Source organism: Maylandia zebra, linkage group LG15, assembly GCF_041146795.1.
Source record: "Maylandia zebra isolate NMK-2024a linkage group LG15, Mzebra_GT3a, whole genome shotgun sequence".
NCBI classification, from domain to species: domain Eukaryota; kingdom Metazoa; phylum Chordata; class Actinopteri; order Cichliformes; family Cichlidae; genus Maylandia; species Maylandia zebra.
The window spans coordinates 6560548-6588125 of NC_135181.1; the positions used below are offsets into that span (position 1 = coordinate 6560548).

General features: G+C 40.3%; 1 protein-coding gene across 2 annotated transcripts in view; it reads left to right on the plus strand.

Annotated features, from left to right (window-relative positions):
- itpkb (inositol-trisphosphate 3-kinase B) overlaps positions 1-27578 on the plus strand; it is a 41368-nt gene that overhangs the window by 7942 nt on the left and 5848 nt on the right. The window contains exons 1-9 of one of the 2 annotated variants that reach the window (XM_004542030.4): positions 3485-3931; positions 7842-8014; positions 8366-8516; positions 8872-9156; positions 10196-11119; positions 23827-23926; positions 25155-25192; positions 25339-25514; positions 27372-27576. In XM_004542030.4, coding sequence (XP_004542087.3) covers positions 7974-8014; positions 8366-8516; positions 8872-9156; positions 10196-11119; positions 23827-23926; positions 25155-25192; positions 25339-25514; positions 27372-27576 — 1920 coding nt within the window. In that variant the 5' untranslated portion in view covers positions 3485-3931; positions 7842-7973. Of the gene's footprint in view, positions 1-3484; positions 3932-7841; positions 8015-8365; positions 8517-8871; positions 9157-10195; positions 11120-23826; positions 23927-25154; positions 25193-25338; positions 25515-27371; positions 27577-27578 lie in introns of those variants that run through there. The other variant, XM_076873761.1, reaches the window with a different exon arrangement.

A 27578-nucleotide genomic window follows, 5' to 3' on the forward strand; every position in this document is an offset into this window, starting at 1 on the left:
AATGCAAAACTAGTGATTAAAAAAACAGTCAGGGAAAAATGTCTCATTTTTGCCACTCTAGTGCACCTGTTGTAAATATAATTTATACCAAAGCATCAGAAACTGATTAAACATCCCTTTCTTACTTAACTGATCAAATCAATATCTCAGAGGTTTAACTGACCTGATGCTATACTCTGATTAAAAAGTGTTCCTTTCATTTTGTATTTTTTACTTTTTGAGCAGTGTATGTACTCTTTACAGCCTAAGTCTGCTCCCATTTTGCAGATTACTTACACACCACAAGAGGGCAGCACCTACTCTTTTATCACCAGTGTCACCTCTGACTTCATGTGGGATGAGAGAAGCTCTTTTAATATTGCTAGCCAAGTGTGAAAGCTTGAAAAACATAGCCATGTTTTGCAAAGATGACTACTGTCCTTAACTAAATGCATTTATCTAAGATGACACATTGTTTCCTCAAATGGAAACACGTTGGACTTGTTTGGGTTTTTCATTCTTCTGCACTCTACACAAAGTCCCACTTAAGCCTTCCTGGAAAAAATGTGAAATATTTCAAGCATTTCATACCAGGACAAGACTAGGATTAGGATAAGAAACCTGTCTAACCACAGTTTGATACTGTGACCAATTATCTCCATATGACACCCTAACCAACATTAATGTTTTCATACTACGCCCCTGTGATAAGAAAAAATGTTTAAAATTCTGGTACCTGACATCTGATTGTACTGATTGAAATCTATGTGTTGATAAACATCTTAGGAAGCTAATATAGAGCTTTGTTTTCACTTGGTTCAAGCTCAAGGCCAAATTATAGCAAAGAAGATAAAAACACAGCACAGCATTTTCCACCTCGCCCTGCATATTCCAACTAAGACAAGGTTAAACTGTAACTGGAAAAACTGGCAACAAACTAATGAGCTATTGAAATACTACAGCTACTGAGCCTTTATACTGATGGCTATATGCAGTACATAGTTTTGTAGAGGTGTGTCAGTATTGATGAAATTCACAATCAGAGCAGGACTCCCGATGAAACTGCCAAGCTGCTTGTTATCAGGATCTCAACCCTTGATTAAAAACAATGACAACAAAACAATCTGGGAAAAGCAACATCTACTGCTGAAGGCCCATCCACATGCGACTTGTTGTTTAAAGTACAGATACTGCTGATCCTCTGAGCTACACATTCCTTCTACAGCATGGCAACATTAACTTCGGTATCAAACATAATGAGATATTTCTTAATTAACTGATTTTTCAATGTCTTGGTGAACTAAACTTTCGTGCTACCTCGGTCACTCACGGCGCTGCTGTATTGTCCTCTGTGGTTGGAGAATTCATTTTACTGCTCTTGCATCACAGACCACATTCAAATCAACAATTTCCAGCACGACTCTTTATCCTGGCATCCAAACAGAGAGTAAACAGATTCACAACAGGCACAGAAACAATCCCGTACATCCAAACAATTTCATCATCCCCTTTTTAACTGTTGCTACATTTCTAATAATGTCGCACGTGAGCACAACGAGTACAATGTTCATTATATGAGACAGACTGATGAAGGGTCAGCTTGAGCTGCATAGGTGTTTCTCACTTACGTTGTGTGATTACACCTCTTCTCATGGTGTATTCCCGCTTGTGCTCATTTGACAGGTTCCTGCCTCTCCTGCTGGCTATTTTTCACCTGTTTGGGTGGGACAATTTACATAACTATAGCTATATATCATCACATAACTAGGCTTTTTAAGCTCCAGGCAGTTCCAGGTAACTAATGATTCAATTATTACTGAGAACACACATGTGGATGTGCAGGGCCTTTTGTTTTTAAATTTGTATTAATACATTTCAAAGAGGCTGCAAAAAGGTTAGCACGCCCTACACAGTTTTCATTTACACCCATTCTGTGTGCCGGATTTGATCGTGCTTGTAATGCAATTATGTACTTTGGCAGTTTCATTTGTATTGTGTACAGCCTGTGGGGGGAGGCACAAATAATTACTCTTGATTACCTGGGAGTTATTTTGAAACAAGTCTGATTTAATTTATATTCCACTGCTATACAAGTGCGCATCTAACAGACAAGATTAGCAATGCCCTCCCTGATCACATACATATACATTCACTGACTATTTATTAGGTACACCTGTTAAACTGTTTGGTAGTGCAAATATTTAGTCAGCCAATCCCACAGCAGCGACTCAATGCATTTAGGCACGTTGACATGGGGCAGACGAGCTGCTGAAGTTCAAACTGAGCATCACAGTGGGGATAACAGATGATTTAAATGGCTTTGATTGTGTCGGATGAGTTAGTCTGAGTATTTCATGATGAAAATTCCTCATTGATACCAGAGAGGTGAGGAGGGAAAGGTCAGGCTGCTTCAAATAACCAGTGGTTACAATCAAAGTATGCAGAAGAGCATCTTCTGAACACACAACATTTTGAACCTTGAAACAGATGGACAACAGCAGCAGAAGACCACACCGGGTGCCTCTCCTGTTCGATGAGTCTTGAAATCCGCAGCAACAATCAGATAGTTGGGTCAGAATTTGGCATAAACAACATTAAAGCGTGGATCCATCCTGAGTTGTATCACCGCTTCAGTGTGCTGCTGGTGGTGTATTAGTGTGCCTGAGTATTGTTGCTTTATGACCACAGTGTAACCAGTTTCTGATGCCTACTGTCACTAAGCTCATATTGTACTTTCACAGTGCTTCCACCTCAGTCCAGTAGAGGACCTTTGGGATGTGGTGGAATGGGAGCAGGCACTGTGTCATGCTACCATGTCAATATGGATCAAAATCTCTGAAGAATGTTTTCAGAACACTGTTGCATCTTTGCTATGAAGAAATAAGGCAGTTCTGAAGGCAATTCTAAGGGTTTACAACCTAATAAAGTGCCCAGCTCTAATAAAGTATCATTACCATAGTTTCGTAAAAAACGGGTAGTAACACTAAAGGCCATATTATAATAATACTACACTCTGATCAGGGTAATTCTGTCTGTGAACTGCAGCTAATTTTAGCTAGCCTACACATTTCACTAACAATATTTCCTGCTGTAATAACCACAAAACACTGGATTCCTAAATACTGCAGGCTACCTGCTTTGCTTGCGCAGTCATGCATATCCTTAATCACTGTCAAGCCAAATAAAGCTAATTTGAATTAGATGGAAGAACCTACAAGATAACGACGACAGCCGCGGTGTCAGCAGTATCTCACTTTTAACTCAAATCCACCGCTACTGCTACTTTTAATTAACTTTCAGCACGCGCGCTTGTGAGTATTTATACGAGGGTTTCCCCGCAGGAGTGCACGTGCGTCCACAAAGCGAGAGAACACGGCTCGCGTTCGGCTTTTCAGTTTTTAGCCCTGCAGTGAACCGAGAGAGAGAGAGAGAGAGAGAGAGAGTGAGGGAGAGGGAGAGAGAGAGAGGGGAGAGAGAGCGATACTCCGTGGTTGCTTCCGGCTTCAAGCACTCAGACAAACAGCGCTTTACTACGAGCAGCGAGCAACACATGACAACAGAAACCTCACCAGAAAGTGCTTATCCTGAGAGCAAAGCCGTGACGGGAATTCAACTGGACCGACTCTGAAATGCTTTAAAGTCTTCTTCACCAACAACCAGATGCTCACAGAAGAAAAGGACATTTAAAGTTTTTTTCTTCGTGTTGAAGAGGGTTTTTTTTAATTTGTTTTTTTGGTGAAAAGGCGTTTGCGTCGAAGTTGGTTCATGGAAAAAAAGTCAAACCGCACGAGACAGGAGTAGAGACTGGTGCTGCCTTTGTGCGTTTGCTGTTGCGATTGTCACACTCAGAGACAGCGAAGACTCATCATCGAGATATTGCTGCTGGAGATGACCGTAATATCACAGACTGATTAAAGCGTCCCGCAGCAGCTTTGGAGAGGACGGGGCTGAGGTAAGATAACACCGGCATGACCTCCATCACAGCAGCACCGTGACTGGATGTAGCTTTATTACAGTTTAATACCAGCACCTCGGTACGGAGAGGTAGCATCCTCTTTGGTGGGCTGAGAGGCCAAGCCAACGTGGGGAAGCTTTCTTCTTTCTTTGCCCTTATTTTGTGTTTTATGCAGCGTCGTGCAGGCTAAAGTTGAGTTTTCAAACCTGGAGTTTTAGAACATTTTGTGGGAGCTGAATCCAGAAATGGACCCAATTATCAAAGCTGAATCGTTGCAAATACCTTATCTAATCGCTTTGGACTAGCCTTCAATGACTGCAAGAGGTAACCATTCATGGAAAACTGAAATACAGCCACTGACTTTAAAAGTGGTTAAAGTCATTTTTTAAATAGACAAAATTCTAAAGTCTTTATATACACATTTCTGTGCCTTACATAGGCCACCCTTTAAATGTCATTAACTTTTGCTTCTAAAATAAATCTAGAGCAGACAGATTAAAAAATAAATAAATTCCCTTATATAAATAATTTTATCAATTTGTACGCAGATCCATAATTTGAGCGGCTATATAACCCAATAGCTTGTATAATAGTAGATATTACGAGATAAATAATAGCATTAGATTATACAGTTTATTTCATTACTGATTAATCTGTCTGCCTTCCCTTGAATATTTGCTTGGTGTAAATAAATGATTGTTTTGTCCCACCCAAGAGTCCAAAATCCCACATATTCCCTTATCTTTAATGTGTAACAGTAAAATAGCAAATCAGCATACTGGAGAAGCTGGTAGCAAAAGTTAAATTTTAAGAAATACCTCATTTTTAGAACAATTGCTGATCACTGGAGCTCAGTTTATTTATAATTTTTCTGACTCAAGCCCTTTGAAAATGAGATACTGAGCTCTGCGTGTTCCATCTGCTAGGAGTGTGTGATATGGACACTCTCATCTATCGTTATATGTGCAGTTTTATTTAGAAAACCCATCTATCTGTTGATGTATTGTAAAGAGAAGCTGCTTATGTACTGCTTAATCCTTTTAAACCAGTCACATAAACATTCAAAGTTACTATAAACTGTAGAAGTGTAACATTGCCCAGAATATCCTAATACCCAAAGAGAGGTTTTAAAAGGGTAAACACTGCAAAGCTCACAAAGAAACAGATGTCACTGTAATATATCATCTTTTTACCTTTGTTAAACCCATCCTGATAATATCTGCTTGTAAATTCCAAGGAGTGTTCATCGTCATCATCATCATGTTCCACACTTTTTTTCCCTTCAGCTGCCTTTTTATTAGTGTATTGCATGTAGGTTTATTGCCCACTTGTGTAGGCAAGCGGACAGTTTGAATGCTCGCGCAGTCCCACTCAGTGTGTGTGTGTGAGATATTAGGCTGTGCTAAAGCACTGACAACACTCTGAAGTGGTTTAAGTGTGGTAATGCGAGTGTATTGACAACAGGGTTTGTTTAAAGAAATAAAGTATGTTGTAGTGTAGCTGTCAAATTCATTTCTCTTCTGTTGAATGTTGTCTTTCAGGAAATGCCTTGCCCCTTTTTTTAGGCCATTGTGGCACAATGGATGCATTTTGCTATATATAATATCTGACTCATCTCATTTGAAGCACCTTGATCCACTTTATGAAGCGGTCAGTCAGTTGTTTAAGACTTTTTAATTTCTCTTTTAGTAACAGTCTAAATTTAAATGGTCCAAGTGGGGCAACAAACCCCACGAAGCTAAATATTCAAAACATTTTGAGTTGTCCTGAGATGGAGATAGATTTTTGGGTTTCAGCTACACATCTGCAAGTGTGAAAATAGTTTCTGGTGCCCAGTGCCTTTTCATTACTCACTCCGAGCTGTTTCATGGAAAGTAAATCCCCTACTTCTGCATGAGAGGTTCAGAAAAGACAACCAAAATAGCCTGTGAGGACCTCTCTTTCCCCCCTTTCTCTTCCTTCTTTTATCAATCCTGCACTGTCTCCGTGTCTCCCTCTCAGACTTCCCTCATCCCCTGTGGGCCTTTGTGTTGCTTCCACTAAGACTAAAGCACAGACAAGTGATTAAACAGTGTGAAAAAGTAGGAGTGGTGGTTTTTGTGAAGTACTCGAGAGGCGAGACATTCAGATTGTTTTCTGCCTCTATCTAACTGCGTCACAACCCAACGAGGAAATCCCATCTTTACCCCCTGGTTCATAAACTGCTGTCTAACTTACCAGGAATCAAAACTCATGCCAAGGCAGTTTTTGGCAAGGTGGCGAGAACAAGAATCCTGTTATGCTTGGGAGAAGCCAACTTGACTGAAAAGATTTGAAAAGCTCTAGATTGTTAGAGATACAGGCTTCAGCTGGGTGTTCTTACCTGCAAACTAGTTGTTTGGTGTGAAAAATATACAGTGTGTTTCTGTCTCTTTTAAGCTATGTTACCTGGGCTGACCACATTCCATTTCACTGTTGCTAAAATATCTTGCTCAGCTGCAGAAGGAAAAACACTTAATATCTACACTCATTTATCAGTCTCGCTTGAAGCTGAGCATTTGAAATTTAAAGTATGATGTTGAATAAAATTGAAACAAAGTAGGAGCCACTGAGAAATTAGACGTGTTTGAAAGCGCTGCGCAGTTGACCACTCCAAATCAAACACTTCTGTTGCACAGTATTTGCGTGGCTTTTTTTCCACTGCGGGACATGGAACTACAAGCTGTTATGCAGCTTAACTGCATGCATTGAGGTGTATGTGACTGAAACAATAGATTATATAATAGAAAGCCTATTCTGTTCTTGAGTTCAAGGTTAACTGTGAGTTAATATATGCTAAGTCAGTATACTTAGTTGGCTTTGTAAGATGATTTTTACATTAGAAATAAAATAAAGAATTTGTATACAAATCTAACATTTATTTTTTATGCAAAAAATAAATCAAAAATAAACCAGAAGATACACAGTTTCTGCAATATTGTAATGTTTTTATTATTTTTTGAATTTGGCCAATCAGAGTGCAGGACCAAAAACCAATACCACTGCAAAAAGAGAAGTACTAATCGGTGACAGCACATTTCTGTGTGTCACATCATGATAATGGGATTTAAATAGGCTGAGAAGAATCAGCAGTAGAATATTGATTTATTTACAATAACATGTTTCTAACAGTTAGTTTAAAATAATATGATTCTTTATAAATCATTTTAAAAAGAAGAGGAACTGAACTCTGGAACACCTTTAATTAATTACTGTCAGGTAATAAGGGGACTATGCACAAGTGTTTTGGATTGTAACACTGACACCATCATTTTAACTATAATTTCTCACTCTCCCACGTTGGCTGGTTTATATGTCTCCTCAGTTCAGCAATTTTTCTGCAGGCCTCTCCCCTGAAGGAATGTCATGTCATGTTTAGACTGCAGCTCATTTCTCAAATAAGTGTAAGTTCTGCAGCACCGAGAAGAGCAAAACAATAGTGAGAGATTGATTGGGAGGAATTTTGGCAGTTGTGGCACCGGTCCTTTTATAACAAAGTTGTATACGGTAGCACGAAAACCTGGTGTAAAAAAGATCAGTGCCCTGATGGATGAGCTGTGAACTCTGGAATAAATTGGCTTTTCAAATTTTGAAATGAGCACCATAAAAATCTCTGCATTTTTGTAACATTGACAGCCAAAACTGCAAATTTTATCCAGTGACTGAAATGTTTTATCTTGCAGCATTTATCCTTCATTTATCTGCTTCACTTTCTCTCTGTTTTATGCTTTTTGTCCATCACACAGTTACTAATGGAAAATCGGAGGCCCAGTGTTTGAAAGGGACTTTTATGTACAAAGGATTATGTTAAAGACTGTTTGTTATTTTGATATTTAGTCATAACAGGGCTTTGACATACTAAAACAAACTTCTCTTGACTTTTTTTTAGCGCTGGGTACAGATTTTTCTGTGATTATATGCAGAGGAACCACTGAAAGCTGATCTCCAGACCTCCCTGTAGCTACAGGGGAGCTTGTCAGATGTGTACCCAGCACTCAAAGCCCCTGGCTTGGCCGCGGGGATGGCAGCCTCTGCCCTGAACCTAAACGGAGTCATGAACAGGTATGGGATTTCTCAAAAGTCTCATTTGCTTTTAACAGTTGAGAGAATACACAGATTTCCCAGAACGTTTTCGCATGGGAATTGTATACTTTAAACATATTTAGCTGCTGATGTAGCCGTTAAACCAGACCAACAGGATTTCTTTTTTTGTTTGTACTCCATTAGAGAGCAATTAATAACTTTAAGGGACACATACTTAATGGGCATGCTGTCAGTGAATGTCCTCTTTATTTCAAGTCTAGGTTTCACTGATGTGTCCTATTTAGTCACTAATATAATTACAACCTATTGAAGCACATTAACCTAAAAATAAACTCTCTCTTATCGTCTCTCCACATCACATCTCCACAGTGGTAATCAGTTTCACACCCAGCCAGGCTCCTCTAGTGCCAGCTCTCGAGCCCGAATCACACCAGCTGCCCGACCTGTGCTGCCAGTTCCAGATCGGAGCACCTACTGCCAGTTACTGGGAGGAGGTCTCTACAGCCCAACGAGTCCACAGGTAGCCTGTTCATCACATCCACCAAAATCTGAAGAGACTGTTCATGTATTTTCCAGCTTTTTCTAGTAGATTATTGTCTAGACAAAAGCACTAGAGCAACAGTAAAACACCTTAAAAGCTTATGCCAGTAAGATAGATAATAGTGGTATGCAACTGAGATTAATTTAATTAGCTCACTGAAACTACACTAGGTTTTACCTTGATGCTACAATTTCCACTTGTTGTAGTTCAGTATGGGAATGCGAAATAGAAACTGCTTAGATTATTTATATTTTATATATTGTACAGCTCATATTGTTTTACATTTCCTGTTAGTAAATCCCATGTTGTTTTATTTTGTATTTTTTCCTTTTAGACAAGCCCTCGTGGCTTGGGTCAAACCTTTATCTTCCCATCTTCACCCTTGCGCTCGCCTAGTCCCACACCTCGCGCTCGCTCCCCCTCGCCGCGAAGCCCGGAGCTCCTAGGAGTCAATGTGGGCCAGCGAGTCCGACGCCTGAGCTCGCCTGGCGGTGAAGATAGAGGGGACGAAGACGGCCACGAGGAGAGGGGACGAGAGACGGGAGGAGGAGAGAAGCGAGAAGAGAGGAGACGCCAAGCGCAGCTGCTGCAGATTCACAGAGAGCTGCAGAACGTTGAGGTGATCAGACCTGTGCTTTTCAATTATGTCCATCCTCATTCTCAGCATGTTTTATCAGCTTTTTAGAAATACTTGCTACATCTACCACCATTTCTGTCTGCATCCAAAAAATGCAGTTATGCAACAAAGCAATTAAATAAAAAATAGAAGGATTTCCTGGTTTAATTTGATTTGCTGGGGCAGTCACGTCAATGCCACCATAGCTACTCTTACACAGCTGTAGGTGATGAGGGTGAAAAGTAAAAGGTAGGCCACATGCATTTTCAGCTGTTTCTTCCTTGTGTTTTTATGTATATAGAAAAGCTGTCTGCATGTCATTCAATAAAACAGTTACAGGATTTTTCATCAGGTCTTCCTGAAAACAGAAGTTGCAAAACTTAGTGGGATTTACTAAAACAAATACAGCTTTTATGTAATATAATCCACTTCCATTTAAGACTTTTAATGGTTTTCATCATGCATAAACTATTAAAGAAAATAGGCACTCTATAATATGTTGAAGCTTGTGAGTTTACGCAACTTGGCTTCTTTAAAGGTTGCTGTGCACTGATTAAACAAAAGAGGGACCAGAATTAGATTTCTTTCAGTTTGATTTCAATACAAATTTAACAAAAGTACTTTTGTTGGTTTAAATTCATCCTGACATTTATGCTCCCTCACCCTCTTTCTCCTTATTCTTACTGAGGGGGATGCCAACATACTTTAGAACTGACTGTGAAACTGCAGACAGTCACACACTGAAGTTGTAGCGTGCCAGTGGCCCATTTTTCAAGTACTCTGTTTAATGCCAGGCGATGGAAAATTTGAGCGCCGTGGGCCATTCCTGCTGTGTTTCTTAATATTGGTGTTTTTTGTTATGATATTTTTTCAATTACTTCTTCTCTGTTTATTTTTCTGACATTTTCCAAAGCTCTGCTACACCTGTGAAATCCTAAACTATTTAAACCAAATATTGAAAACACAAATATGCATCAAAGCATAATTCTCTGCAGTAAGACCAAGACAATCAAACCGTAGTTTCAATGTTCTCTTTGTGCAGGTGAGGGGAAAAGTTGGCATTTTTGAGGCCCACATTTCCGGGATCCGTGCCCAGGTACTTAATAGTGAGCTCCAGCGCAGCCCTCGGTCTCCCAGACGAGTGACTCAACAAACTCCTTCTGATCCTGGCAAAGGAAACACAGCTCTGGATCACCTAATGACTCACCCACAAGAAATTAAAGCCCCCTCTGTTGTCCAAAATGGGAGAGAAAGGGATGAAGAAACAAAGGAAGGAGAAAGAAGCGAAGAAGGAAAGAGTGATGGTGAGAGGGACAGCAGCAGCACTAAATCAAATACAGACAACAAGACACTGATTAAACAAAATGACTGCCTTTCAGAAACATTAAAGCAAACTCCCTGTTTAGATGGACTGTTTGATAAAGGTTTTCTTGAGACATTTGATAAAGATCGAATGACAGACACAGAGAAAAAAGAGGGAGAAGTACTGAGGGACATGGAAACAGAGAGCAAGCAACTGTTCGGAGATGAAAGAGATCTGATGGATCAGAAAGAGGACCTGTTGTGTACTAAAATGCTGCTCCAGCCAGAAGGACACACGTTGGAGGTTAATCCTGAAATGTCCCAGGCACAAAGCAGCGAGAGCACCCCTTGTTTGCTCGACATGACCGAGCACACCTCAAACCACTCTTCCATCCCTGCCGTCATAGTAACTGACCACGGTTTGGAAAACCAGCCTCAAACTTCTGAAGGCTCCTGCTCAGACCAGGGGCGAAGCTGCTCGCCTAGCCCCAGTTCTAGCCCCGTGCCAAACTCCACTCGTTCTCTCAGGAAGCTGTCATCGTCCTCTGCCTCCTCAGCCGGTTTCTCCTCTTCGTGGGAGGAGTCGGAGGAGGATATTTCCAGTGATACGGAGAAAGGAGAACAGCTTCTCAACCCTGCATTCCTCAGTTCTCAGCAGAAAGCAGTAAGTGGATTCAAAATCTGAGATTTGAGCTTGTTTGTCACTGTATCTACAGCCTGCTGGCTATTCAGTGGACCTGATTTAATTGGAAACTTCTAATAAGATTGTCGCATGAAATGCACACAGGAAATGTCAGGGATGGGTTCTTCTTGAAAGCTAGGGAACAGATAATAATGTTCTTCCTCTCAAAGAACCAACATACTTACAGCCATATCACAATTAATACAAGTGGCGCCATCATTTTAATGACTTTCCAACCATTCAGAGGCTCTCTGGTTTTGGTCATTTGAAGCATGCTTCAAAGAGCTTGAGTTTCCTAGCTAATGCATCATAATGGAACAAACATCTTGAGCGCTACAATTGAAGTGTGATCTGTGAACTGAAGGTCTGACCACAGAGATTGTCCATTCATGTAGCACTGCATACAGAAGCTGTATGCACAAAAGGAAACCAAAAGACTTGCCTGGCATGTTGTAAGATGGTGTTGTAAGTTTTATGGAAGTTGTGTTGTTGACCTCACAGTGGAGTATGATCTTAACTAGCTCATAACCACAGCATTCTTTCATGTCAGGGTCTCACAACCATTCCCGTTGGATGAGCTAAGCTGGAAAGTTTGCACTTTTCTCAACAACTATATATAGCTGTATCAGTAAGTGACGATGACAAAAAATGCAAAACTTACTGATGAGGAGGAAAGGATACTGTAGGATGTAGGATTATGAACTGTTGACTGACAAACTGGTGGTGTAGTTGTAGCATGCCAAACTTTGTTGAGAAAATGTAGGAAAAATGTAGTATCCCCCCGCCCTCGGTTTCTTACTTTTGTTGAGCGTAAATGGTTTGCAATGGCGCTAACTCTGCACACCTTTCTTTTAACAGATTGTCTTTGAACTTTTGAGCTTTTGAAATTAAGCTGCTGTTAAGCGTCATGTGTGGTCAGCTTCACTCCCATCAGACTTACAGATGTTTGGGGTTGGCGCCGCTTTGGCTTTAGGCTAATTAAAACTTGTTCAGCAATAATTATTGTGGTCAGAGTCGACAATTTCTGATTAGCTCCATTGTTGCTTTCTTCTCTTCACCCTGTTTCTGCTTGCCCCCTCACACACACACGAAACACACACACTGTAATAGACGAGAAACTATGAAAGAAACTGGCACAGTCATTAAGGATTGCAGAATGAGAACAAAGACTCGTAGTTTGCTGACAAGTTCAAACTAATTAGGTAAATAACTATAAATAAAAGAAATAACTATTTTGTCCCTTTTTGGCTTCTTGCAGGGGAGCAGAGATTTTTTTAAATCACGTTAAGCACTGAATTTTAAGTTGTGTGAATAATATGAACATTTCATTAAAATTTTTTGAAAATAATGGAAAAGCTAAAGTTTTGTAACATTTTTGATAAATGACTGTCACTAATAAAATAATGAGACTGTATCAACAAAGATAATCTCAAAATATTTTTAAGCCATGCCAGGAGTAGCACTGTGGTAATGCTGGGTGTATCTATTGGTCTGCTTTTTTTGTTGTTTTTGTTGTTTTGTTTTGGGGTTTGGTTTTTTTTTCAGATCAAGCATCAAGCTGGTTGTTGTGAAATTTTTTCAGATTTGAGACTTTAGTAAAATAAATACAGTCCTTTGTATGAATGGAAACACTGTAAGCATACTACTTTTTTAATATTAGCATGTGAGCATCTCCTCCACCATGTAGTTTCCTTTTCCTTCTTTTTTAATGGAAGTCCAACAGGTTACGAAACACTAAACCTGCTGATGTGATGTTGTAGCTTATCTTTTCCTGGAAGGAGTTTGTTTCTGCGAGACTCTCTAATGGCAACTGTCCTGAAAAATGATGCTTATCAGTGTGCTTTTTCCCCAAATCTTTTTACAAGCCTGTAGTAAACAATCACTGCGTACACCGATCATAATCGGCTCCCACCGAATGATGCAATCACTACATTCACAATACAGTAACAGAAAAAATGGCACATTGGATCAGCGTTAGTCATCAAAAGAAGAAAACATCATCATTGCTGACTGTGCATTTGGCTTCGCCCAAAGGCAACTTTATAACTCGGGTGTTGCAGTGCAATTAAAATATGCCTATATGAAAGCAAAGGGGCCCGTGAGTGCGACCTTAAACCAGAAGCCTCTCATTGTATGGCTCATTATTCACGATAACAAAGCTACCTCTGTGCCCCAACCTGTGTCTGTGTGTGTGTGTGTGTGTGTGGGGGGGGGGGGGGGGGGGGGGGGGGATCAAAATGAGGGAAAGCTGGAGAAGTTGCTAGTCACACACACTTAGGCTTTTCCTGCACTTGGATGCAGTTCAGAGAGGAGGCTGAGGCCTGATTGGGTATGTAGTGTGTGTAGGTGGGTGGGCGGATGTGTTTTTATTTGTAGCCAGCAAAGGTTCACAAGGCCATCTCACTTCTGCTTTGAAACACGACTTAACGAAGGATTGTATAACTGCTTTTAATGTTTCTTACACAGTGTGCCAGTCCCAGAGCTGGCTCTTGTTTAGCACTTAATAAGTGCTAAAAAATCGGTTTCTGGCTTTCAGAAAGAAGTGCTTATATTAAAAACAGCAACAGAAAAACTACTGAAATATTCAGTGTATAGCCATATTACCGCATGAAATCAATGAGATGGTAGATTGACCAAAGATTTTTCACTTGCAAATGCGTTCTTTTTTTCTTGCATATTTAACGAATGACCCCACCCGAAACCAATATCCTAGCTCTCACCAGCCGACTCGCATTACAAACGATTTGTTTAAGTGATCTTGGCTTGTGGATTTGAATATTGTTTGTATTGCTCTTTGCATATTTCCGGTCATTGTTTTTGGTTTTATCCAGGCAGAGAAAGCGACAGAAGCTCTTCATGGCGCAGATATGTCAAACGTGTGGGTTATTCATGTTTTTGTCACAGTTCCTGATCCGTACAGTTTTAAGGAAACCTGGTGAGTCTGTGCAAGAGGCAAACGTGCAGAAACACATAAAGCATGCTCGCTTGTGTGGGAGGTATGTAGGAGAGAGGAGAGGGAGAGAGAGAAGAGGAGTGATACTGTGAGAATAAGAAAGAACGAAAAACAAAGTGAGCTCGACAGTAAAACTGGCAGAGAGACAGAGCAGAAAAAAAGGGCACGACAGGAAAAGTTGTACAAAGTGTACTGCATATTAGCCATGTTGTTTTCAGCTGGCTTTACAGGGAAAATCGTTTTTAGCCTTCTTCTAATGGCAGCTTGGCGCAGGGATACACATTGTGTGGCATTTTCCAAAGGAAACGACACTGCACGGATATTGTTTGGGGATATTATTAATAAAGGATTTGAAACCCTAATAGGAAATTCATAGATTCAGAGTTAAATGTAGCACCAGCACTGCTAGATCTACAAAAAGAGATTTTTTTAAATGATAAAATTTCATGGATGCTTTTTAAAAATGAAAGTTTGTGTGTGACACAAATGTGCTCCCCTTGAATAGATTAACCCCAGATAAAGTTTATGCTCTGTATTCAAATGTAGCTGCATTTGTATTCTTCACCACTGAATTCACCTTTGTTTTCATTAATACGTGCTTCTGCTGTTAGCTTTTGGATTATATGAAGTCAGTTCACGCTTAACTGGTAGGGGTTGGAATCTGAACAGAGCCATATATAGACACTGTTTGGCTGATCTTTTCACTGGTGGGCATCTTTCCAAGGTTAGAAGACACACACTGCAGGCGCTGCCAGCGTTGCCATAGCTTTACTTAACTTCTCACAAAAGGACACCTGCCATAGATTGGCATCAGCACCTTTTTTCTTTCTGTAAGATTTCAGTTGAGCTCTGTGGAATAAAAAATTAAGCCACCAGTGACTTACTTCGGGTGACAGTCAGTCGTTTGCTTCTCTTTAAAAATCCACATGAGAGTAGTTTAAACCTAAACAGATCTTGATAGACTTGCATGTAAGTGAAAACTAACTAGTTTGGTTAAATAGTGTTAAACTGAAATTGTGTGCATCAGTAAGAATCATGGCATCGATTTAGACGCCGGTTCAAATGATCCTAATGATCGATTTAATGAAAATATGAACTTGATATTACAACAGCTACAGAAAAGTAAAACCCTGCTATTTTGGTCAGGGTAAAAGTTAAATATTTCCATTGTTTATTAATCATTAAACATTTTGAATGTTCCTGCGCCTAAAAGTTAAGATTTTCGGCCATCTTTGATATCACAACAAAAATTTAAAAAATACTGTTTGGCTGTTTGGAGTGTAATTTCACTCTTTTGTTTTTCTTTTCTTACATGGAAAGCAGCTTCATTGTTAGTGGCAGGCCTAAAAACTTTTACCAGTCCACAGCTTTAAATTGCCGGTTATTCTAAGAGTAAGATGGCAGATAAACTATGCAGCATGTTGCCGTGTTTACTGTTACTGTGAAGTTTTAAAGTTTGGGCGTCTTTTGTTTTTCACAGCTCTATTTAAATTTGCAAAATTACCTTTGACACACACAAATGTTTTCATTTTTTTTCTCCCCATTTTTTAATAAAATAGGAGCTTGAGTTTTGTTAAAGCTGTAGAGAACACTCCAGCCTCAGCTTCTGTAAAGCCTGATGTAAGACACTAAAGTTAAGTGGAGCAGAAGCTACAGCGGAACGGAAGTGGGGCAGGACTTATGAAAGTCACACTTTAAATGATGCAGACAGTGTGTTGTCACTCATGGTGCGTATTTACTCTCTGTAAAGCTCTGACTGCATCATATTTTTTACCACAGTCCTCATTTGCTGAAAAGGTGTAGCAATTAAACAGATCAATATGCAAACAAACATGTCTTTTTGAATGAAGACTACGCCCATGCTGCTGTATCTGTAAACTGTTAAACACACACACAGATACAGCTACACACACACATGTACATGCACTGATGCTTTAATCGACACACCCTCTGTACACACTACACACTGCAAATTCTTCTGGCTGATACTAGCTGTACATACTTTTCATGCAACACTGTGCACTCTTTTTTTCTTCTTCACAAGCCTACCTTAAACTAACTTTTACTTGATGCTTTAAAGTGCTGTCACACTCTGACCCAAACATTAATTTTTCCCATGCCTGGTTAATCCAACCTTGAATCGAAACTCACTCCCAATACCAAAAAACAAAAACCCTAAACTTTTGTTTTTATGTGTTGGAATGCACTGAAAGAAAATTCATTTCTGTGTCCACAACTGTAACTCAATTTGATTGGCACGCACACACACACACACACACACACACACACACACACACACACACACACACACACACACAAACAGTGTTTGTACTGCAGTGGAAAATCTTCACTACCACGGCGGTAAGTTTCCTAGCAACCCTGTGACGTCAAACCGAGTTTCCCTCTCACAGCTGTACAGTGTGTGTGTTTGGCAGAGACTGTAAGTTTGGTGTGTGCTGCAGAATGCCTGCCTGGTTAAGTCTGAGAGGGGAAACACCGGTCAATTCTTTATTTGGAGCTTTTTGTGAGAGTGAAGGAGCATGCATGTGCAGACTTGATTTGCTCTAGGCAGTGGAGGAGAGGTCAGACTCCTCTTACCGATGCTGACATTTGGGCTCAGAGCGTTATTGTCAGCTTTGGATACCAGCACACTGGGGAACCCCTGCTGGTTCTGACACATGATTAGAAAAGGGATGTAGAGCACACCTCATGAAGGAGTACTTGTAGATTTGATACTTGCATACAAACCATGTTTTCATAAGCAAACTGAGAACCCCCCCCCCCCCCTCCCCCCCCCAAAAAAGAAAAGAAAACATTTTGAGGTGTTTCACAGTGAAGCCTAGATCTAGAGTCAGATATGCTTTTTAATGTTCCATACTGACCTCAATTTGGAAATAAGTCTCCTTATGACTGCAGCATTCAGTTACAACCCAGCTGAACAGTATCAAGCCTTTCTTTTTTCTTTTAGGTGTCCCTTTTTCTCGCCTTTGTCTCACTGTCAGTTTTGCAAAGCTGTTGTTCCACTGGCCAGCCTCGGTTGCTAAGATATTTATCATGCTCTCTCCAAGCATGTTGTTTTGCCTGCATCACACTCTGAGCAGTTTAATTTTGTGAGTGTGATTGTGGTGTTTGTGAGTCTCTGTGTGTGCCTCTAAAGTTTGCAGACTCAGACAGCTAGAGTGTTTGTATCTGCAGGGGACCTTGTGGTGAGCGATATCAGGCTTGTTATTTCCTCAGTGCCTCTCCGTTGAAAACATCAGCATGCATCAGTGTTTCCCCTGCTTCTTCACATTACACATTTATAACCCAGAGTCACCCTTTGCCCCCAAGGCTTTTTTAAAAACCACTCTCCACCCTTCTTTCTGTACTCCCTGCATGCAAATGAGTGATATCTGGTTGCCTTATATAACCTTGGGCCTCCTGATCGAGACCAAAATATATAATTTCCACATCATCTATGCGTATGGTTTGCAACAACAATTGTTTTAATACTGCGTGTAATAATTTTCCAGCTGTAGAATCTATAGGAGTCACTTGCCTAATGCAAATTTTGCACAAGAGCATGTCTGCACGCATGTGCTGAGGAACGTGATGCACATTTTGTAGGCATGATAATCAAGAGGCCAATAAAACGTCCATGCGTTTACAGAGGGCAAGGCCATTTTTTTCTGTCGTTTTTTGTTTGTAGTCAGCGGCGGATGTGGAAAATACTGTCGCTGAGGCAAGCGGCAACCCCCCCACTTCCTGTCTGCAAGAAGTTCCTTCGCTTACCATTTCCCCTATCTCTCTCTCTCTCTCTCTCTCTCTCTCTCTCTCTCTCTCTCTCTCTCTTTCTGTCTCTCTCAATGGAAACTTCACTAGTTCTCCCTCTCTCCCCTTGTCATCCAGCTGGTCTGGGGACAGGAGATAGGAGAGAGTGAGAAGAAGATGAGCGTGTTGACTCTCAGGGAGGTTTGTGAGCAGAGAGCATTTGGCAAGCAGCACGCATCTTCATTTTCCTTATTTTTTTTAAAATGCAAACTTAAACAAATTAAGTGCAAACATAAGTACTTTTTCAAACAGCCAGAGGCAAGCATGGGAACACTTGGAAACTTGTAGCAAACCCATAGGTTGCGTTTAATAACACGGGTGTAACAATGTGCACAGTTTGTTTTGGTTTATTGCATCTCATGCTTTGGTGTAATACATAGGCCAAATTTAGCATCTATAGCTAAATTCATTATTTAACACAACAAACTGTTTATAAAACACAAGTGGAGATTTTGCTGGAAAGTGTTGGGAGATGTTTTCTTTGTACAAGTAATCTTTAATCATTTTAAGAACTCAATTAAGCTGTTTTGATGACTCAAGAGATCAGCTCAAGTTTCCCCTTACAGCTCCTGCTTTTATTTAAATTTGGGTAGGAACTTTGCCTTTAAGTTCGTGTATGTCCACAGGATCCATTATTTCCAGCCTTCCCATTGCCAGTTAATTTGCGGAGCCATCCGTGCAACGCATTTTGGTTAAGCGCCAAAGCGTTCAGTCACTCCAGTCCCCATTCCCACAAAGTTAAGATCTCTGGAAATTGCCGAGCAGCATTTGAACTGGCTGATGTTCATTTAAAGTAAAGAGATATTCAGCAGCTGTTTAAAACTTATTTTGCTGAAGTATTTTCATAAAATAGGAGTGCATGCAAGGCATTCATCCAATCAGGTTGAAGAAGACAGAGAGTACTTGATAATCATCTTGCCCAACATGCATCCAGTTTCTTAGTAATGTGTGATCCTCCCCACGAAAACACACCCCTGTGAATGCTTATCTTTAGACAGCGAATTCTGACCAGAAATGTAGGAAGGGAGAGCAAAGGGGAGCAACATGCAGTAACATGTTGCACGGGGATGGTCATCAACACATTTACTGACTGCAGTCATGGTGCCAGAACTTTCAAGACAGCTCAGGATGGAGGTTGGTGGTTTGATGTTTGGCTGTTCCAATCTGAATGCTAAAGTGTCGTTGGGCCGAGTTTCTCCACTTTGCATTCATCGACGTGTGAATGTTAGATAGAAAGCACTTAGACGTAGATAAAAGCATGACTGTGAATGAGACATGTATAAGTGCTTTGATTGTTTTAGTAGAAAAGAGCTATATAAGCGCCAGTGCATACTTAAACAATAGTGATAATTAAACCTTACTAAATATATTATGTCAAATGCGGGTTGCAGTTAGTTAAAAATACGTGCCTTTCCTAGAGGATTTATGCATTTCTTCCAGTACATATCTGGTGACTGGCAATTTGCATATAAGCATGAAACAATGTGCGGAAAACCACACACATACAAAACAGAACAAAAAACCAGAGACACCGACACTACCAGATGAATGCTTCATGTATTAATAGATCACATACAGTCATCAGAGGAGTTTCAAAGTCTGTCAAAAGTGGTCGTCATAGTGTTTAAACAATGAAGCTGTAAAGTAGGTAGGACAGTTTGCAGACCATGCTGGGTTTGCTATAAAGGGACGACAGTGTAAATAAGTGCTGTGGCAATTAGGAAGATACAAATTAATCAACTGTGTAAGTCAGGGATGTCAAACTCACTTTACACTCATTTACAGGCTCACTTTCGTCTTAAGTGGGCCGGACTACTGAAACTTCCCTTCCTATCAGAAGTTTAACTGCACATTTAATTACATTTAATGTACTTTAACTTACTCATTAATAAATTAAACTGCATGGTTTTACAACATGATAATTGATTCTTTGGGATAAAAGTGTAAACTTACAGAAAGGGTTCAGGTAGCTCGTTGCTCAGACTGTCCTGTAATTATAAAGCAGAAAGTTCTAGTTCATTCACAAAAATCGTTCTGTTTTTGTTTATTTATTTGTTTTACAGTGGACACATTTTAAAAAGCAGACATTTCTGTAGTAGATAGTGGATAACAGGGACTTTTTTGCCATTTAATTGTTAATGTATTACTTTGGTGTGATATAAATGGCCTTGGAGGTCTTTATTAGCAGGAAAGCTGGAAAAAATTCATGAAAATACAGTTGACAGTCTATACCATTCTGGCTCCTGTGCCTTATGTTTGACACCCCTGGTGTAAATGATCTGCCCTGAAAAAATGATGAAGAAAAAGCCAAACATTTTGGAGGTTAATCTGTATCTGTTATGTTCTAATTGGTTGTAATTTTTTTTATTATTTTACTGTCAGTGAGACAGTTTCACTATTTCAGGAAACAGTTAACTTATTAATTAAAAATATAATAGTTTTGTAAAGTAACTCTTTCTAAATAGCTTATAAAAAGTGATATTCATCTGTCAGCTGGTAAGTTATTGTTTCAGAAGATAATCACAGACAGAGAATGTCCAGATTTATTTACATGTTTTCTTTTTACTAGCCATGTAAAATTCAAATGTGACACTCTGCTGCACCCAATAGTGCTGAGTTACAGGATGAAGGTGCATTGCAGTAGCTTCAGCGGCTCGGCGCAGAGTGTGTGGGAGCTGCTGTTTAGGATGTTTCCTTTAGTTTATTTTAGCCCTTGTTGCAGCTTCTGTCACAATCTTTCTTTGTGTCATCCTCAAGACAAGCGTAGAGGTTTACGCAATGACGCGTTCAGACACATGTAACAACTAAAAGCAGATAAACACCAACGCGCAGGTTTATTTTGAATTTCCACGAAACCTCTCTGCATTTCCAGGATTTTGCCCTCGGACTCTCTTCCAATCACGCACACTCTGTCCGTGCCTTTGCAACCTTTGTGGGTATTTGCATGTCCAGATTATGTTTGTCCTCTGTTTTGCCAAACAAATGATCTACAAGTGTTTATCCCCACACACACACACACAGACATATATGTGTACATCTTGTGGGGGCACGAGTAGAACGAGGAGTATGCAAGCCTGAGGTGCTCGGTTTTTCGGCACAGATAGCTCAAGTTTGGGCGTGTTGCGGGAGAGCCGGACGGATAATCGTTCTCGAGGGTTTTTCCAGCTGAGTGGCACATGATTGGTCATGATGTGGTCTACATGGCTGTATTCGGTATGGAGTGTTATTTTATCAGTTGGAGCCATCTGTATTATTGCCATCATCCACCGCCGCCACAAACGGCAGCAGGTACTCTCACCTATACAGCCTCTTTTTGAGTAAAGGCTTTCTGCAGAATGCTCTCATAGCTGGACTTAGTTCATGTTTTGTGATGCTTGACAGCTCTACTCCACTTTTAAACTTTATTGTGCAATAATATACCTGCACTATCGCTGTGATAGCTGCAGGCTGAAGTTTGTTTTTAGTCTTACAGACCTCCCTCTCCTCTTCTGATGAAATTTAAATGTCTGTAGCTCGTAAATCTGCACACGGTAACCATGTCTGTTATTACTCACACTTGAGTTGCTCCAGACTTTCTCCTTCTTGCTCTCTCTCTCTTGCCCTCTACAGCTCGCACACACAAAGCTGTCAGTGGGCAACGTGGTAGAAAGATGTCACGGAGAAAAATGCAGATCTTTGCTACTTATGAGCTGGAGCCCGACACCGCAGCTCACTCACTAACTGGCTAAAAGTGGCGTGGGGAAAAAAGGAGATGGGGACTATCATTCTGTTTGGCGTTTGCTGGTGGTCTACAAAGTGCAGGCCACCAAGTGTGTTCCTGATTATTAATGTTTTTTTTACCCATTTTTCTGAAGTTGACAGTCTAGTCTTACTTACATATCCTGACACATGCAGAGTTCTGTTCGATGTCACCTTTAGTCTGCTTTGAATCATACTGAGGCTTTTCCATTTTTCTTTAAATTGCACAACACACTGAAATGGCTAAACCTCGCTACTAAACTTTCTGCTGCAAAAAGTCTCATCGTGCTGATGATGACTCAAGCCTTGCTGCTCTCTTCAGAGTCATTTCGGCTGACCTACACACATGTGAATGTGTGAGAGTTGTACTTTTAGTGGGAGTGAGGTTATTTCTTTTTCTTGATCCTCCACTGGTGCAGAGCAAAAACCCCTCATGTGACTCGTCGCTGCCTCGGACAGTAAGGCCAGGAGGGAGGGAGAAAGTGTGTGCGCCTGAAGTTGTGTGTGTCCGTGCATCTAACCATAGATAGTCATGCTATCAGCTGATGAATTTTCATCAGGTCGAGATTATGTGACATGGGGTTATATATCTCCTTCTATGGTCTTCTTCTCTCTTATCTTATCCTTCTCCTTACTTCTCTCGCCTTTCTCTTCTTCTCCTCTCCAGTAATTTGTTGACACAAGATTATTTCCCCCCTTCACAAGACCAGTTTGAACTTTCTTGTGTGAGAGAGGACACATCTTTACCAGTGGAACGTTTTCAGTTTTTTTGTGTTATTTCTTAAAACTAAGCATCTTATCATAGATGGTTATTTATTTGAGAATAGGCTGTTTGTACTGCGTTTGAAGAGATGCCATAAAAACCTTTGGATTTTTTTTTTGCCGCGTCTCTCTGTTACTCTCTCGGTGTGGTACAGCCAAGCGTTGTTCAAACCCACAGAACAAGACGTGGAATTTTTCCATCTGATGTAATGCTGCAAGCATAAAAGATTGTACTCAGCCAGAGTTTGTCATTTCAGTGAGGTGCAACAGGCTGCAAGTTTAGCACATCTACTTGAGTATAAGAGGACAAGAAATGAAGAGTATTTTAGTCAAATCCATGCTCAAATGGATTTGAGAGGTTTGGTTAAGAGTGCCATTTAAAGTGACAATAACCTGTGGTTCATTTACTCGTAAAGTATTTCTTGTAGTTTCCCTTGTTTGGCCTAAACACCACTCTTTGACATGTTTCTACATGGCTACTTCTTCTGCTGAAATATGGATATTGCTGTTGAAAGGAAGACATTTTTTATCACAAAGATTAAGAGCTAGAGAAAGGGAACGATGGATATGAATCAGATCAGAGAAAACATATTTATGTTGAGAAAGCTGTGTGTGTGTGTGTGTGTGTGTGTGTGTGTGTGTGTGTGTGTGTGTGTGTGTGTGTGTGTGTGTGTGTGTGTGTGTGTGTGTGTGTGTCAGAGACCGGAGGCCTCATTTTGTGAATGAGTGTCCGTGTGTGTTTCTATGTGCGGCAGGAGTCCCGCAGTTCAATGTGTCCTTGCCAAGGACAGGGAGAGCCTTTGGAGAAACACTGTGTGTGTGTGTGTGTGTGTGTGTGTGTGTGTGTGTGTGTGTGTGTGTGTGTGTGTGTGTGTTTGTTACTAGGGGAAACCCCAGCCCAATCCTCCAGAGTTTAGATAAAATGTTCTAAAACACTGCAATAAAAAAGAATGACAGCGAGTGTGGGAGAACCATGCAGCTCCCCCAGGGTCAGGGATACCCGCCTGTGTGTGTGTGTGTGCGTGCGTGTGGTATGTGTGCACATATGTGATTTAAAGTCTTGTTTTTCTCACGGTCATTAAACACTGGATCACCCGAAAGGTTTAGAGGAGAACTTGCAGTACAGTCCCTCTGAGACTGAAGTAGACTGAAGTTGATGTTTTACAAAAGTTGCATAAGCAGAAGAGCAAATATTAATATTGCACTCACTCATTTTACAAACAGTGGAGTTTGGTTTAAACGGGTTGAGGTCGGAGAGCCTTGAGCTAGTGATCATGAATAGCTTAACTAAAATAAAGAACTTAGGCAGGCAGCTTTATGGTACACGAGTCATTTGTGGCAGAGCTTATGGCTGAATTCCTCCTGAATGTGAAAGCAACACATCCAAGTAAGTAATAATCAACAATGTACATGTTTGTGTTTGCAGCACAAGTCTTGGAAGAAGATTAAAAACATGGTCCACTGGTCGCCGTTTGTCATGTCCTTCAAGAAGAAATATCCATGGATCCAACTGGCAGGGCATGCAGGTAGGACACACACACACACACACACACACACACACTGAAGCCTGTTCAGCTATCTTAGTGAGGACCTTCGTTGACATAATGGTTTCCCTAGCCCCTTACCCTAACCCTAACCATTTAAAATAAATGCCTAACCATAACCTAATTGTAACCCTGACACTAAAACCACATTTTGAGCCTCAAAAAGGCCTTCAAACTTGTGACTGTTGGTTCTTACAAGTATAGTAGAATGCAGATTTCGGTCCTCACAAAGATAGCTAGACAGGAACACACACACACAGGTTTCTCTGAATAAATACAGAACTAAAACAGCAAACTCATTGGGGGCTTGTCCATTTAAGCGTATGAAATCAGCACTTCTAGAATACAACTTTCATCAGGCATACTATTTGATTTTTTTTTATAAAATTTGGCTTCATATAGTTTTAATTTTGGGGATTCTCTTTCACACGCTGTCATACGTACTTGCTGGTGGTCAGCTGGCCAGGGTTTTTTTTGTCTCGGTGGTGGGCTCAGACGCAGTTTTTCTTAGAAAATATGTAGACAGGCAGATCTGTCTTTGTTGGAGCCGGCTCTTTGTGGTCAGGGCCCTCAGGGGACGAGTCTGTGGGAATACTTGGGAATAGAGATCGTGCACAACGTATCATTCCTAAAACTAGGCTAGTGGAGGGGAAAACGTGGGCACGCAGTAAACATCTGAAGGCTAAAATGGTAACAAAATACATGTAGCTGGTTATATTTGTGCTGATTAAGTTGTAAAAATATGCCAGCCTAAAACTGACATTTGGCAAAATCATCATCACAACAGTAGGAAGCAGCATTCTCATTCTCAGGCTTTCCCATCTCAGTTTTTTTTCTCATTAAAGGTTAAAGATTTTGATTTGGTAATTTATAAAAATTTGGTCTGGGTTGTCTGGGTTTCCTATTGCTCTTGCATCCCTGTACACTGCAGCTTTTAGGGATTGTTCCTTTTTTTTTCTTTTTTCTTTGCTATTTGACAGAAGAGGCAACTTCACAAAGCCAATAATTGTTTTCTCCTCCAGTGTGAGTGGGACTTAATTGCACTCTGTCTCTACTGGAAACATCTGTAAACATCTTTTTTGAACTGCTGTCTTGTCCATTCACTTGTAAAACGAGTCACAGCTTCTACTCTCACTTGCTCCCGATGACCTACAGCAAGTTACTCAGGACTCTTTCTGCACATTTACAATGAATTTCTGTCTTTTCACAGGGAGTTTCAAGGCGGGAGCAAATGGACGGATATTAAAAGTAAGCAACCGTTTAGCGGCCCCTTAAGCAGCTCTGTGTCACTGCGCAAAAATCTGTTTAAAATCCACTCTGACTTTAAAAATCTTCATACTGAATGATCTGCAGCGCAGAGCATAAAACGCTGATTCCTTAATGGTATCTTTTAGAAACACTGTGAATGTGAGCAGCGCTGCTTGTCCCTCCTGATGAAGGACGTGCTTCGCCCCTACGTCCCTGGTTACCATGGAGACGTAGAGAAAGACGGCCAGAAATACAACCAGATGGAGGATCTGCTGGCTGAGTTTGACTACCCATGTGTGATGGACTGTAAGATGGGAGTAAGGTGAGAGAACACATTAATGCATGGTGACACAGTCATCCTTACACAACACGGCGACTGAGAGGATAAAGCGATTAATTATATTTCACGTACATAAGTAACTGTGATGGCTTTAACGCTGTGGCCTGTTTGTGAGGGTTATTTGAACCTTACATATATATCCATTAGGGCTGCTCGATTATGGCAAAAATGATAATCACGATTATTTTCACTGAAATTGAGATCACGATTATTTGACGATATTTATTTAACCCTTTAAGACCTACTATAGAACCAAGTCCACCAGAGCTTATATTATTTTATTTTTTTTACATGCTGTAGTGCCATTTGTGGGAGCATTTCAAGTTGCTATACATCAATACAACTGTTATAGCCCATATTTTAATAATATGTATGCATTAAGTCCATAGTAATTACATAAATTGCAAAAAAGTGCAATAAACTACAAAAAAAATAGAAAATCGCTTTTGTTTTGTTTACATATATTTCTACTTGGAGAAATTTAAGAGGTTTATCCCTCAAAACTTTAAATACAATAAAGTTGCAAAAAATAGTTTCCAACAACAGGAAATTTATTTTGAGTGTCTTCATAGTTTTATTTTGGAGATACACCAATTTTTATATACTGCAGGAAAAACAAAAAACAATCCTATGATGCAAATTTGCAAAGAAAACAGCATGTGCATCATTTCACTGTGGGAAGTGTTACGAACAGCTGATAGGAACGGCAAAGCGTGTTTCTGGAATATTATGTTTTTGTTCCTGCAAGCGCTTTTTATGCAATTTTTGCAAAGCTATATGTGGAACGAAACCGTGACCGAGGACAAGCTGATGGCATAAGATGTAAGTACAACTCCTCCGGTTTCATATGCAAAACAAATTATTGCGCTAGCTTACACTGTCCAGGTTCTACAGGGATTTAAAAATAGTTACGCAAAACGGAGCGTGCTGCTCTGACCGGCTTTAAAGGGTTAACAATGACTTTAAAAAATAATATAAAATAGTGTGCAACACCACTGAAGTTTTTTTTTTTAAACTCTCTTTTCAACCAACGGCAGTCACTCTCCAAATAACTTCTGCTTAGCTTTCCGAGCTTCCCTCGGGTCCTCTTAATCAGCGGTCTCCAACCTTTTTTGCGCCACGGACCGGTTTATGCCCGACAATATTTTCACGGACCGGCCTTTAAGGTGTCGCGGATAAATGAGGGAGGGGCTAATAATCGGCTCAGTCATTTTTAATGATCGTTGAAAGCCCAGATCGTAATCGTGATTAAAATTCGATTAATTGAGCAGCCCTAATATCCATCCATATATATCTAAACTGTATCAGTTTAGAGATTATAAATGGTTAATGTTGTAGCAGTTATTATAACCTTTATACTTACAAAATAACAACTGTATTAGGTTGTAACACCATCAGAAATATCTGTAATGCTCCCTTTTTGTACACAAAGTCTGATCAGTTGGTTTAATTTTACCATTTCTCTTCCTTTTTTATTTTTCGATAGATTTGGCTAACCATGGTTGTTTTTATATAAATGAGATCATTTCAATTAAAGAGCTCCTGTTTCTTCACAAAAAGGGCTAACATGTCAATGATTCTTGCACATGTCAAGTGTTTATAACCCTTGGAAAGTAAAATGACAGATAAGGCTGATGAAAAATAAGATATCAGCTGTAAATTTTGCTGCAAATATCTGTGAGGAAAACTCCTTCCAAACAGCTGTGTCATGTTATTTGGAAACAGATCATCCTCCTCCTCTCTTTTTTGCCGCCTACCTCTCATCTCTTGCCTACCTATCTCCTCCTCTTCCTTTCACCACTCATCACCTGTGCGGTGTTTTTTTTTTTTGTGCTTCAGGACCTACCTTGAGGAAGAGCTGACCAAGGCTCGCAAGAAACCCTCTCCAAGACCTGACATGTATCAGAAAATGATTGAAGTTGATCCTGCTGCACCTACAATTGAGGAAAATGACAAGAAGGCAGTGACCAAACCCAGATACATGCAGTGGAGAGAGACTATTAGCTCAACAGCAACCCTGGGATTTAGGATAGAGGGGGTCAAGGT